The sequence below is a fragment of the Fonsecaea erecta genome, assembly GCF_001651985.1.
Source record: "Fonsecaea erecta strain CBS 125763 chromosome Unknown Scaff5, whole genome shotgun sequence".
NCBI classification, from domain to species: domain Eukaryota; kingdom Fungi; phylum Ascomycota; class Eurotiomycetes; order Chaetothyriales; family Herpotrichiellaceae; genus Fonsecaea; species Fonsecaea erecta.
Genome location: NW_017387248.1, coordinates 2,059,741 through 2,073,634, shown reverse-complemented (window position 1 = coordinate 2,073,634; position 13,894 = coordinate 2,059,741). Strand labels below are relative to the sequence as shown.

General features: G+C 52.0%; 6 protein-coding genes across 6 annotated transcripts; 1 reads left to right on the top strand and 5 right to left on the bottom strand.

The window, feature by feature from the left end:
- Nucleotides 1-839: 839 nt before the first annotated feature.
- AYL99_06810 (hypothetical protein) lies at nt 840-1,843 on the bottom strand (the record flags this gene model as incomplete). The annotated part of the gene is made up of 5 exons (XM_018838319.1): nt 840-904; nt 973-1,140; nt 1,194-1,306; nt 1,365-1,531; nt 1,583-1,843. The coding sequence occupies 5 exons, from the start codon at nt 1,841-1,843 to the stop codon at nt 840-842; spliced, it is 774 nt and encodes a 257-aa protein (XP_018692879.1).
- Nucleotides 1,844-2,326: 483 nt separating this feature from the next.
- Nucleotides 2,327-3,462, top strand: AYL99_06809 (hypothetical protein; the record flags this gene model as incomplete). Its single annotated transcript, XM_018838318.1, has 3 exons — nt 2,327-2,408; nt 2,465-3,241; nt 3,299-3,462. 3 exons carry the CDS (start codon nt 2,327-2,329, stop codon nt 3,460-3,462), a joined length of 1,023 nt encoding a protein of 340 aa, XP_018692878.1.
- Nucleotides 3,463-4,727: 1,265 nt separating this feature from the next.
- On the bottom strand, nt 4,728-5,614 carry AYL99_06808 (hypothetical protein; the record flags this gene model as incomplete). Its single annotated transcript, XM_018838317.1, has 2 exons — nt 4,728-5,366; nt 5,420-5,614. 2 exons carry the CDS (start codon nt 5,612-5,614, stop codon nt 4,728-4,730), a joined length of 834 nt encoding a protein of 277 aa, XP_018692877.1.
- A 1,118-nt stretch (nt 5,615-6,732) lies between these two features.
- On the bottom strand, nt 6,733-9,446 carry AYL99_06807 (hypothetical protein; the record flags this gene model as incomplete). Its single annotated transcript, XM_018838316.1, has 13 exons — nt 6,733-6,892; nt 7,008-7,072; nt 7,190-7,230; nt 7,466-7,579; nt 7,674-7,813; nt 8,014-8,143; nt 8,245-8,254; nt 8,335-8,386; nt 8,454-8,882; nt 8,933-9,123; nt 9,181-9,242; nt 9,295-9,322; nt 9,381-9,446. The coding sequence occupies 13 exons, from the start codon at nt 9,444-9,446 to the stop codon at nt 6,733-6,735; spliced, it is 1,488 nt and encodes a 495-aa protein (XP_018692876.1).
- A 926-nt stretch (nt 9,447-10,372) lies between these two features.
- Nucleotides 10,373-11,732, bottom strand: AYL99_06806 (hypothetical protein; the record flags this gene model as incomplete). Its single annotated transcript, XM_018838315.1, has 3 exons — nt 10,373-10,941; nt 11,005-11,167; nt 11,241-11,732. 3 exons carry the CDS (start codon nt 11,730-11,732, stop codon nt 10,373-10,375), a joined length of 1,224 nt encoding a protein of 407 aa, XP_018692875.1.
- A 1,129-nt stretch (nt 11,733-12,861) lies between these two features.
- On the bottom strand, nt 12,862-13,224 carry AYL99_06805 (hypothetical protein; the record flags this gene model as incomplete). Its single annotated transcript, XM_018838314.1, has 1 exon — nt 12,862-13,224. The coding sequence occupies one exon, from the start codon at nt 13,222-13,224 to the stop codon at nt 12,862-12,864; it is 363 nt and encodes a 120-aa protein (XP_018692874.1).
- Between the last annotated feature and the right edge of the window lie 670 nt (nt 13,225-13,894).

The window sequence follows — 13,894 nt, the reverse complement described above, 5'->3', positions numbered from 1 at the left end:
GTGCGGATTGTCCCTCAGTACCCTATCGGGACCCCGCCTATGCGCCGTAGGGCTGCAAGGGGAAGGGTGAAAGTCTATGAGCTCGAACTCACGGCTTTTCAGCTCACACAAGCCAGGAATATACCGTGGCTGGTCTACTAGACGGCCGAAGCGAAACTCTTGAGACTCGGAGCGAGGCGCACGGAGCGGATGATTTTGGGTCAATGCTTTTGTTCGCCTCTCCAGTGGTCGCCATAGACAAAAGCGCTCTAGGGCCCCTGACGATCCGAGTATCTGCATTGTGGTCGTTCGTCCAAGAGCATTTGACCCTTTACTGACAGTCCGTGAGGTCATGTCTTCAGACTGAGAATATCGTCGAAGGAGATCTCAAAGACAAGCATTTGTCACACCTGGTCAGTCAAAGGGTCCGCCAAGTGTGTCGTATTCGCAGGTTCAGCAGGGGCCACGCTGCCATTCATCCTGGGTGCCGGTAAATGGTGACAGCAAAGAAACAGCCTCATCAAGTTAGGGATATCCCTGTTCACTTAAAAGAGGCTTGCCTCGATCGACAGCCAAAGTCCAAGACAACAAGATATCTCGCAATTTCGAAAGCTGCTGTCGTGGTCGAAGCCCAGAAGCCACATCGACGACCTCTACCTGTTAACCAGTCTTTCCTGCCTGCGTCACGCAAATATCACGAATCTTGGACTGAGAAAGAACAGTTGAAGTGCACCATAAATGGCAGGAGGAACTGCATACAGAACAGACACTCGCCCATGACCAAGGGTAGTTGGAGTCGATGCCGGCATCCAAAAACGTGCATTGTCGACCGCCCCATTCCCGTCCATCGCGAGTTGCTCTTACTGTGTCAGCCAGAAATCGAACCATTTGGCGATGGCTCTTAGGCTCTCTTCCTTAGCATAGCCTGTCCAGTGTGTCAGCCACGCCCACCTCGAAAGCCCAACACGCTGTTGAAATGGATGCTTAACATACGTTCATAGGGATTGTCCAGGTTACAACGAAGCGCAAACCCATGTTCCACCCCAGAGAATAGCTGCAAGTTGTATGGCTTTTTGTCTTCCTGGAGGATCTTGATGGCCTCGTTGCGTGCGTCAGTCCCGAATGTGTGGTCGGTCTCGGCGCAAGACAGAAACAGGGGTTCTCGAGGAGGAACGTCAGTCAATCAGTCACAGAAGAAGCCCAGCTTTTCTCACTTTTGAGCTGTCGGAAATGTGTCTCCTTCAAGAACGCCGGGTGGGCGAAGGCGCCTGCAGTGCAGATGTCCCTAGCCAGCTCGTTGCAGACATATGGAGCCCCGAAACAGTACCTGGCGCAGCGAGTGGTCAGGACCCAGAGAATTCTGATATGGCTAGGAACAGACATACCCCACGCACGCAAATTTGGTCGTTGGCGTGCCAAACTTAGCCTTGACAGCTTCGACCCAACCCGGCACTGCCTCGTCTGCGAATGCGATGTGCTTCTTCTTCCAAGCCTCATAATCGAAACCTGGCGCAGGGTCATCGCGGCCCTTGCGGTGTTTCCACACCGGGTCCTACATATCCATATCAGCAACAGAAGACCGCGAAGCGAAGGGTAAACCCACTCCCCGGAAATAATCCAATCCTATACATGTGTAGCCGGCATCCGCGAGTCCATCCATCACCAGGAATCCGTTGTTGAAGAATCCCCACACATCAGGGAAGTAAAGGACGATGTTGCCGTTGTTCTTGCCCTGGGGAGTTGAGATATATGTCTCAATGCCGGCCACGGTCTCGGTGCGCCCTCTCGGCTCACCTTCGTGAAGGGAGCCTTTCAAGCAGCACTCGCCTGACGGTTTCGCGAGATAGCCTTCTTTGTCCGCCATGATTCTGATGATGTCGAGTTGCTTCTCCCCGCGTACTTTTCCAGAGCGATAGCGTTGCGGTAGATGTCCGTCTTTTTGCTTGTGTGATTGAGCGATCACGCAATTCTTCCGACGGCTATTCCAGCCTCGGATGCCTCGCCGTCTCACCCCTTCTCCAACGATGCAGTCTTCTCCAAGCCGGTCAACGCGCCGGTTACCCAATCACGGGACGAGAACTCATCAAAAGTACCTCATACAAGCTTTCGAACCACTGCCCCCGCAAACGGACGTCGGCCGTAACCGAGATGGGAGGCTTTAAGACAAGATATAATGCCCGGTCATGTATTCTGGCGATGTCGAGAACGTCGAAGGCTTCAGAAACCCACACGAAGAGGTCCATAGGAAGCTTGAGTGTTGGAATAGTTCCTGACACGAGAGTGTCCGCTGACCACGTTTGATACCAGTTGTAATATCCCATGAGAAGCACCGAATCCTGAAAGAACAATGGCTTCGAACACCCCCCACCAGCCCTTCCGCTTTGACGGCGAAGTCGCCATCGTCTCTGGCGCAGGCTCGCGCATGGCTGGTAAGGCCACTTGCAGCCCATACCTCCTTTCACTCCTGGACTGAATACATGTGTAGGCGAAATTGGCAACGGTCGTGCAACAGCCATCCTTCTCGCCCGGCAAGGCGCCAAAGTCGCCCTCCTGGACATTAATGTGTCTTGGGCTGAGGAGACTAAGCGCATGATCGATGCAGAGGGTGGCATCTCAGCGGTCATCCGCGCGGACGCCACAGACGAGTCATCATGCAAGGAGGCCGTGGCCAAGACCGTCGAGCTGTTCGGCACAGTGACTATCCTGGTCAATGTTGTTGGTGTTGGCGGTGCCATGGGAGATGCTACAACCCTAGACCTTGCCGCTTGGGAGCGTGACATGCGCATCAACGTCACCAGCATGGTCCTGATGGTGCGCCATGTGGTCCCCGAGATGCGCAAGATCGGCCGTGGCGCCATCGTCAACGTCTCCTCGGTGTCGGGCTTGTTAGGTGGTAATCCGAGCCTGTTGTATCCCACGAGCAAGGGCGCTATTATTCAGATGACGAGAGCGATGGCGGCGCAACATGGGACGGAGAACATTAGGGTCAACTGTGTGTGTCCTGGCATGGTGTACACTCCGGTCAGTTTTGGTTTGGCTGTTGTTGAGTTCTTGTTCTTGGTGCTTTCCGTCCTCTTTTCTCCCGACGATCTCTTTGCGTTGCTCGAAACACATTCCCTTACAGAACCCATTCCCAGTGACAATACTAACTCTCGGGCAACAAAGATGGTGAGGAGCCGCGGGATGTCCGATGATTTGAGACAGGCAAGAATAAACCAGAATATGCTGAAACAAGAGGGGACTGGATGGGACGTGGGATACGGTATTCCTTTTCTCCTTCCGCGGTTTGGGGCATCTGATGCTGACTCCTCCCCTTTAGCCATTCTGTTCTTATGTAGCAAGGAGGCCCGATGGATCACGGGCCTGATCATGCCTGTTGATGCAGGCACCACAGCAGGGAAAGCAGTTGCGGACAGGCCGGCGCTGGCGGCAGATGTGCTGGCGGAGCAGATGACCGGCATACCCAACAAGACAGAGCATTAAACTCCCCCATGAAAGACTTGTGAGCCGTGGTAATCAAGCGATATTTCGATTTGCTGAAGGCCATCGAGCAACCAAGGGAAAGACAGAGCGCCGCTGTTATCTAGGTAATTTCAACCTTGTGGGAACTCACAGCCACTCTCAATATGACAATCAGCCCACGTAACTCTACCTGGGAGAGAGGTGCCCGCGATTGGATTCTTGGGACTCTCCTGCTCCGAGGGTGATCAACCTCACCCGTAGGCGTATAACTTCCAGCATCACCATTTCTTCTGGAATTGAGTTGCCTGAAGTTGGGTCGGTGTCAGGATGAGCATTCTGCTCCGGAGCCTCGGCGGCGCCTTGGACGTCATCATCGTCCGACAGAATCATCGGATTCGCCCTGAACTCACGGCCACCCTCGATCCAACAATCAGCCAACGTAGCTCTGCCACCGAGAGAGGCTCCCTTCTCAGCTAGTGTCCGGTTCCTGGCTGTGGGCCTTCATTCGCATTCCAAACACCACGCTTGTGACGCGCGTCATCGTTGTACAGACCTCCGTATGGGGAAAGAGTTGTGGCAAGGTGAGGGCTAAGGGTTCAGGGCAGACAGAGGTTGTCGGTGGCTGGCCCAGGGACATAACTAGGGCCTGAACAGCTCACAGTTGTATTCTCTTAGTAGGTCCACCAGTAGTCCTCTCGGTGCCTGTACCGAAAACTATTGTGTGTGTATATATAGTGTTATATATATCCACCGCCCGCACGGCCCATGCTTACAGATCCGACAGCAGTAAGTTTTCTCAGGGACGGTTCAGACGAAGCGGTGCAAGATGAAGAACATTCACCAACTCCGCTGTTCGAGCAAGAAGTACTTTGGAATGAACGTCTGCTGGCGATGGCCGACGGCCTTGCGGAAGATCTTCTAGCACCAGAGCCTAATGCAGAGGAGATTGCCATCGTTTGAGCGCTGCCAACGAGCGTATCAAACAGTTTTACTCCTATGATTATGTAGTGCCTCGTGTTGATAGAGCTTGTTGACTGAGGAAATTGATACAAAGTAATCTCTCTTACGTGTTTGAAAGTTTCGTACTCCTGGTTCAGACGGAGTGTCTGAGCTTCTGAATTTCTCTACCTAGCTTCTGCTCAAGACAGACCAAATAGCTGAGCAAGATAGTCGAATAGCTCATGAGTAGAGAAGCAAGATGTCCAGTGGAATGTGGGAGCTGAAGCATACTGGAGATATGCAGTGCACCTCTGCAGGAAGCCATGAATAGACCTTCCGCCGTTCCTTCACACCTTCTCTTCATCCTCGTCGTCGTTCGATTCGGCATCGTCTCCAGCAGGTGCAAACATGCAAGAGTTTCCTAGGCTGACGGCTGCTCTTTGGGCTTGACGGAGTAGCTTCCTCGGCTCGTCATGTCGGCACAACGCCCAGTCCGTATCTCCCCAAAACATGCAGTCCAGCGCGTTGATGATCCCCACTCCACCAGGCACTGCAAAGCGCGCAACGCTCTCACGGCTACCGAGGAACCAAGAGTCGACGACCTTCCCATCCGACGATCTTTGAAGAACTCTTGCCCCCAGCGCGTTGCGCATCTTATCGGTCTCCCCCACATATGGTTGCGGTAGGACAGCGATGGTGGCAGCAGCAGTAGTGGTGCCTCGGAGGCAAACACTATCCAGCTCAGTCGATCGAAACTCGAGTGCAATAGGGAGAAACGGCCCTTTATCTTCAGCATCACTCGTCCTGGCATTCAGCAACACCGCGAGTTGCTCAGGAGTCAATGCCCTCCACGCCTCCTTGTCTGCTTCGGACCACATTTGTGGGACGTAGATGAGGTCAGGAAGGCGAGCGAAGGCGGCGTAAGCACCCGGCCCCCAATTTTTAACATGATTCTCTTCAGGGTCGACGCCAGAATACTGGTAGACCTAGCGTACAGTGTCAGCAAGTCACATACCGGAATTCGAAGATTTTTAGCTACCTTTCCGTATCCGAGCTCACAACAGAGCTCCGTTAAAGTGATTGCCATGCAGAGTGAGTCTGATACAGTTCCCGTGAGCTCGGGTTCGCTGTTGTTGACACGACGGATTTTGAGACCACCCCGCGAATCTTCCCCAAGGTAGAACTTGGTGCCTGGTTCCAATTTATCGATTCTCTCCCGCCCCATTATAGGCATTATGTTGAAGCTTTCGAGTATACAGAGATGTAAGCTGGATATTGAGCTGAGTTGTCTCTGCGTGTTGTGGGTTTCAGAGACTAACGCAGCGGTGAAACGACTGTGAAGAAGCGAGACAGAAAGTTGAACTTAGAAGGCGAAGAGGCATTTGTGAAAACGACATCATGAGGTCGCCAAGCGAGGTATTCAGAGGAGGCCACACATTGATCGACCCTCAGACCTCACCGACTTCACCGGCCCCGTGACGACGTTACCGAACCCCTTCGAGCCTGGTCAGTTTATACTCCTCCGCCACGTTCTCCTAGCTCACTGATTGTGAGCATACTGACTTCGCCCTCTATCAAAGTTTTAGCCAATTTATAATTCTGGGAAATCTCGCTGTCGCTCTGGACCGCTGCTCCCTCGAGTCGCCGACCAACAGTCGGCTGGTTGTAGTTCTACGATCTGCACGGGAGATGAAAGCCTTTGAGAGCCTGAGACTCCTATTTAGGAGAGCTTTAGCCCTAGCCGACCTGAAGATATGACCATACTCGGGCGCTAATATTAGACCTACCGATGACAGGCAGAGCATCATAGATTCCTACGAAAGTAGTCTCACATCCTCTTCCTGCCTCTGGGGCTGCTGGAGATCCTCCGGTGTCCAAATCGGAGGGCTGCAATGGACAGGCTTCAAGAGCGACGTCGGGCGTTGCTCACTCTGATAGCAACGCTGATGGCCATGTAGAAGAAGGGCGTCATGGGAGCGATGAGAATCGAGAGTTTGCCTGGTAGTAGTATACTAGCCCGAATTAGATTAATGAGTGGGACACCTATCCGAACGGGAAGTTCACTAGCCGCATTTGGTGCTGCTGATACTCAGAGTACTGCTGCGAGTATTGAGTGAATAACGGGATCGACGACTGGTTGAGAGCATAAAGAACATGTTTAATCAGGTGTCCTCTTAACACTGACTGTTCAAGCATCCCTATTCTTCTCGACTTAGTGCTGGCTCTTCCGGCACACACCCCAAATTGAGCACGTGACTGATCATCTGCGCCACATCTTAAATCCTGACTATCAATACTCCCCTCCTTCGAAACAACATCTGCTTCTCTTCTCGGGACGTAGCAAGAGTGCCATTAGACCTTGGACGGCGCTGCCGAGGTGCTCTCGACCTGCACGGCACCACCCTTGTCCTCCAAAACCGCATTCTCAATCGCGAGATCGTTCTCGGTCAGCAAGACGACCTTGTCACCGAATGCGGCAGCAATCTCTTCGAGAGTCTTCTTCTTCGTTTCTCTGGTAGCATGACGGCCTGGTTAGCAGGATGCGTCGGCAGATGGACGGACAACAGGCCAATCTGGGACCCCGAGTTGCCTTCTTGGAGGGAAGTGGGCCTGTGTTGAAGACTTACGGGAAGTAAAAGTATGCCACGATCAGGAAGAAAAACGAGCACCCGACAAAGACGTAGTAGTAGTTCTGGCTCCAGCAAAATAGATGACATTAGTTTCGTGTCCAAAAAGAAGGTACTTCGGGAGAAAAGAGCGTGCGGGTAAAGGGGCTTCAGTTCCTCAACAGAACAGACGGTTCACTCACTTCTTTGATAGTTGCGAATGCCGATGGTCCGGCCTCGGTGACTGTAGAGTGTTAAACAGACCGCGGTTAGCTGTTGCGTTCAAACCGTTTGCTCATGTATACAAAATTCGCCAGCCTCCGCTATGGGCGGGCAGGGGGTCTATTTGCCATCTGCCGGGTCACCCAAACCCCTTTTTCTCATATCTTGATGCTTCTGAACAAGCAGTGCAAGAAATAATATTTTCAGACAAGGTAAATGACTTATATGCTGGAATAATGGCAGAAATTCGTACTTACTTCCCACGTTGACGATAAAATGCGATGCCGCCGCTAGACCCATCACCTTCGACCGTAGAGCAACAGGAAGTACCTCAGATCCGTAAAGCCAGGTGACACTGTTTAAGAAGCCGTCTGCGTGTGTTATTGACGTTAGAAAGGCGTCGGAATCGAGGAAGAGCGTAGGAGATGACAGGGAAACAAAATGGGTGTTGAGATAGTGACTCACAATATGTCACCACAAACAAGTAGATACCCAGCACAGCGAAACCCTTGCCGACCTTGTTGTCTGTATTCTGGAATTCGCGCTGCATGACGGCGGCGTATATCTCGATCAATACAATGCCCGAAAGCCCGGCGAGGATCATCCTGTGCAAGAAGAACAAATTAGCACCTTTCAAACCGACAACAGAAGAAGCATATAAAGCAAATGAAAGGTTGAGAAGATAATCATTGCTGAAGACAGGTGGTGCTCTGCGGGAGAGCATAATGGAGGAGGTGTATGGCTCAAGACCAGACACCAGGACTTGGGTAAATGTACGGAGATCAAAGCCTAAGCTGAAACATACTTTCGTCGGCCCCATTGGTCGTTCATAAAGACCGTGGTCAGCACATTTGAGCTGAACGCAAGTGTGCCATATATAGATGCCAGTGCCAGGATCATGTGGCTGTTGATTCCGAGAGATTTGAATAGGATTGCTGGTAGACCGGCGTGTTAGCAAGCTCAATTGCTTGATACTCTCCGGTGCTTCTTGAAAGAAGACAGCAGCAACGGGAAATAGAAGCAAGAATAGCCCTACTTTGATAGTACTACATGCAGGCAAAATGGTTAGAACAATGGCGATTTGCGGTACAGCCTTGTCGTGCGGATGCAGGAAGGAAGGACGTACCTGAATGACGTTGACCCCAGTAAGGCTAGTCATGGTCTGCACTGCGATTGATCTATATGAGGCCGGTCAGTTTCGTTCTCGGTGCACTAGCACTAGAGGATGAGAAGGGCCCAACATACGTGAATGCTCTGTGCCGGAACAACTTAAACACTTCGCGCAAACTCTTGATCTCTCTCTGTTGTTCAAACTCAATCTGGCGCCGCATGAGGACGAATTCCTCATGCACCTCGTGGTTCGTGAGATCTTTCCTGATCCTCATAAATTCGCGACGTGCTTCCTCGATCTTGCCACTCCGGATCAGTTGACGAGGCGAATTGGGCATGAAGGTGGAGAGACCGATGAACAATAGAATACCGAAAGGGATCTGAATTCCCAGCGGGAGCCGCCATTGAACGGGGCCGTATGGAGCATAGCTGCATGCAAATCCGACCCAGTTGGAGGCCATCGTGCCAAGGGAGATGCCACATCCTGAGATACCTCCGATGAGGCCACGGACGTTGGGAGCAGCGATTTCAGACAGGTATATCGGAACCGTTGCAACCATCCCTCTATTCCGTGTCAGCTTTTGGTTCTGTCACTGTTGTTTCTTGATACCTACCCCACAGCATATCCAGCCAGCACACGACCAGCCAGGAACATGCCAATGTTTTGGGAAGCAGTCTGGATAACGGTGCCGATAGTGACGATCACGGACATCAACTGCAAGAAGCGGATTCGACCGAGTGCGTCGCCGATGAAGGTCTGCGTCAGAGCTCCGCCTGCCTCACCGGCGATGTATACAGAAACAACCTGTCACAGATTTAGGAACGGCGTTGCAGCAAGAGGATTTTTTGAAGCGTATCTTACAGCACCGGTCAATCCCTTCGACGGGCTGTTCATATAGTCGATCCAGCTTTGGTGTGCGATTGCTGGCAGCATTGTGTTAGCACCTTTGTGTAATGTCTCTTCATTTCTACTCACTTGTCGTAGCAATCCCAGTGTCAAAGCCCTAGTCGCCCTTACAGTCAGCATCGATCGCTCGCAATCAAGGAGCCGAAGCCACATACAAACACAAATGTGCCAATCGCCGCAAAGGACGAAATCCCAAGCGTGTACCACATTGATCCCGGCATTTTGGGCCACAATAGAGAATTCAGTCAACGAAACGGTGATGCCCCAGGACGAGAGAATAGGGAGGTAGGATTTGAAGGCCAAGCAAGCGAAGAGCAAAGGGTCGATATGGACAACCCACGGCATTTAGAGATGATCAGCATTTCCACCGTCTGGATGGATCAATTGCCGTCGGCTCCCACACCGACGGAATCTGTCTATCATTCCACCCCCATTCGCCGACGGTGTGGAGGAAAACAGAAGCCATGCATCAAACTCGGTTGAACGCAAAGCGAGGCCAAGAACCCATGAGCTTTCTACCTTTAGGATTGAAAGTAGCAGGAGTCAACTGGGGCAGAGGCTACAGCAGGTAAGCCGCCACGAGACATTGATCACTAACTACCGCAGCTGGAGAAATGGGATGGTAGAGGGGACGGCGTCTTGGCCGGACGAGTCAGGTCCCTGGCAGACATTCCCCGACACAGCTTGCTATTGGGCTCCATGAACCTGGGGGGCCTCCGGAGTTTGTGGGGGTATGGGCAATCGGGGCATGGAAACGGAGAAGGTGGGCCTTGGGCTAAACCCCCAAGACCGTTCGAAGCCGATCAGGCGGAACCGGACCGCCGTCTCGGTGCAATGACGGAGCGAGGAGCCATGGAGCGATCAGGTGGGCGCCAACTCTCCGCTTGGCAGCATCCAGTCAGCCTTGCTATAGCAACCGTTAAAACTCAGATATGCGAGGTACTCTGCATCCAGACTCGCATTTGTAATCTCCGTGCTCTTCCCTTTTGGTTTATCCGTGTTGAACATGCTGGACCTTTTTGTCTAACCCAGAATGTTGAAATGCTCTGGTGACAACAAAATGCTCCCGTCAGCCCACAGGTATGTAAATATAACAAGAAAAACCCACCACCTTCATCCGCACTCAAGAGAAGCAAGATCATATCTTTTACGGCTCTCCCCAGATCTCATCTGCGATCTGCCTGATCAACTTCAGCTTCTTCTCCTGGTCCTCTTGGCTCAGGGGATATCCACTCTCGTGGGTGCTGAACCCGCACTGAGGAGAAATTCCGATTCGCTTGAGTGCTTCTTCCCTCGACTGGTTCGATCCCTCGGCCACAAATTCGGCCGCCTTATAAATCCTCCGTTTCATTTCTTCCTTATCTTCCAACTGCCTCAGCTTCGTACTAATGCAGCCGATGATCACGTTCTTGTTCTTCGGCAAGTGCCGCAGTGGTTCAAATCCACCCGCACGTTCGGTGTCATACTCCAAGTAGAAGGTATTCACATTGAGATTTTGGAACAGTTTGCTGGCAATGATGTCGTACGCGCCTTCTGCGAAATGACGCCCACCGATGAAATTTCCGCGGCACAAATGAACACCCGTGTGCATGTCGGATGGGCACTTGGATATCGAGTCGTTGTAGAGCTTGATGTAGGCGTCGAGAAGATCATCGACAGAGCCAATGTTGTCGGAATCCTGTGCCCAGCCATCTCGGAATTGCTTCGAGCAAAAATCTTGATTGACATGCGATCAGTTGTTTTACATTGGGAAATAAGCCACTCGCAGAAGATACTTACAAGCCAAATTCGGGTCGTCGAATTGGACATTCCTCAGACCAGCTTCATAGAGAACCTCGAGCTCTCTTGAGTAGGCCTGCGCGACGTCCTTGAAGTACTCGGCATCGTTCTGATACGCTTCAGGCGTATATGCCCGTCCTTGCTTGTACCTCATGTGGAACCACTTCGGGGTTGGATGATTAGTGGTGGCACCCCTACAGCGAGCTATGTCGCTGGACACGTGCTGAAGGACTCACAGATGGTGTAATCATGGTGAGCTTGATATTGCCCCACTCTTCCTTTGGAACAAAAGCCTGGACTTGGCGTAGCTCATGTAGATTTGACTCTGTGCCGTTATGTCTGATTTTGGCACCGGCAATCACACTGTCCCCAGGCATGACTTTTCGATCCTTCTCAATCAAAGACACCACGTCGGGGTGATACAGGCGAAACATGCTCGCTTCAGCATCCTGGAGGCGCTTGGTGCCTTCCAATTCATCCCAGAACAATCCCCAAAAGCGCGTGCGGTTGTATTCGCCCGAGGTGACGGCCTTGAAGCCCAACGAGAGCTGGGTCTTCACAATCTGGCCAATGGACTCCTTTTCAATGGCAGGGAGGCCCGCCTCTTCTGGTGAAAGGTGTTTGTCCCGGATGGCTGCCCGCACATCAAGGAGCTTCTGGGGGCGAAGGAGCGACCCCATTTGCTCCGCCCGGAAAGGAGGCGCCCGGTGCAATTTGAAGTCAGCCATGTTTTCTTGGAAGAGGCTAGATACTGGACTCGTCAAAAAGATATAAAACAATGAAGAAATGGCAATTCCCTGGGAAAACGTCAGAGCAAGAAATGTGAATCCTTGATGATTGCCAAGCCTCCGCAGCCCCGCCACCAATTGAACAGAATTTTTCCCCGCAAACCTCAAATTTGACCAACCGTGTTTGGCTATAGGACGTCGCTGCTTTTTCCATAGAGGTATCAAAGCGACATGGGCAGCATCCATCACACTGTCGACAGGGAGTCAAACAGTCATCGTGTTGACTGCATTGACTACGGCAGAGAAAAATGACGCCGTGGCTACAGGGTTATGTTGACTCAGGTATTTATCCGCAAGACCCCCCAAATTGGCACATGTCAAGAAACATACAGCGAACTATCATGTTGACAAGGGACGGTAGGCAAAGAGAATCGCCTTCCTCTAAATCCTGAAGAAATAGCTGACGAGACCTGCACTGGTCTAAGAACGAGTTGAGCGAATATCAGCAAGGGTTCTGGATCTACCCAGAACTCATGAGGGCGACTCGGACGACGAGAACAAGACCCAGGATCAATTTAAGCCGCTGGTTAACCATTACGAACATACTAGTGGAGTGAGAACCATACTGTTTTCTGAGAAATTCGCGATGCTAAATGAGTTCAACTCGAAGGAGAGCAATAGTCAGCACAAGAACGTACCCCTCCAACTGTCGCCGCTGACGTCCCAGCCAGTCAATATGCTATGTGCTCAGATTCTGATCCTAGCGGTTGCAACTCCCTTTTTCACGCCGAAAGCCTGTGCGCGGCCCATTTAAAGCCGATATGCTTGTCGTGTTCCTTTTCATATTGCCACTGGCATCGCACCCGCTGTATGTATTTTAGCGTCAAGTTTGACCAGGCACGACGAAATCGCAGTTTTCGGGTCTTCGGACTGAAGACGAACCAAGCTAAAACGTATCAGTAACAAAATGGTCTGCCATTCAACGTAGTGCACAGGAAGCAGCTGTGGTTGCAAAGGTGGTCGTTCGAATGGAGTCGTGACATCCCACCTCGTGGCTAAGTGACGAGGCTCCCACCCCCTATTCATTCGTCCTTCCACCCCAACGTGCACACTGTCCACCTTTCACGCTTCATCCACATCTCCACTCCTCGAGCACAGTTCCCTGGCCAGTTGAAGAGGTGCAATCCTTGCGGCCACTCCCTTCCAGGGTCGGCTCACAATACGCAGTGAACGCCCACCCATCCCCGCCGGCGTGTTCCTGGAGCTGGAACTCGGCCTCTCCACATTGCTGCAGTCGATATGTAGATACATCGCCGCTGCTGGCGATGTCAAATTCGACACCGCACTCGGACGACCCGACCGTGGAGATCAGGACGGGGCTGCACGGCTGGGACCCCGTGAGCCAGGCGTAGTCGTTGACATCGTCGTGGCCGAGTGAGATCGTTGCGACGGCTGGAACGAGGTGGTTCGTTATGGCTATGAAAGCCACCATGGCGTACGAGGATAAAGATTTCATGCTTTCAAAAGGCTGGCCGGTTGACTACCTCTCTCAATGAAAGAAATGGAGGTGGGAGTTTCAGTTTATATGACTGTACTTCCAGGCGGGCTGAAATGAGTCTCAGCAACAAGATGCTGAGAGCCACACTGCCCAGACTTTTATACGAAGCAAGCCCTCCGGCAGAATACGACTTATCCATATTATTTCCCATTGAGTCAGTCAGTCACCTGTTCTTGTTGGTTTTTGCCGGGTCAGCTTACGACAATGACGGCTTCTGGATGCCCTGGCAAGGGCCTGAGGTCAGCCTGGTGCCTTAGGGAGCCTTAATGCCACCTTTATAGGTGGACAGGACAGGGCAGCAAATGGGACGGCTCGAGCAATACTCGTCACAAGACTGTGACAGAACTTAAAACATTCACTAACAAACTTTTCAATATTGATGATACACGTTCATCAAGCCAGGAACGAGACGGAAAGTTGGTCCATCTGTCGCAGCCAAATATCTTTCCACTTTCAGTGCCTTGAAGATATGCACCCGGCTTGCAAGAAATTAATGGCGCCTTAAAAATCGTCCCGCCACCAGATTGCATCTGGTCGTCTGGTCCTCGCAATACCACGGATGGGGAATCCTCATTCCCATCTCCCCGGCCCGAACCACTCAAAA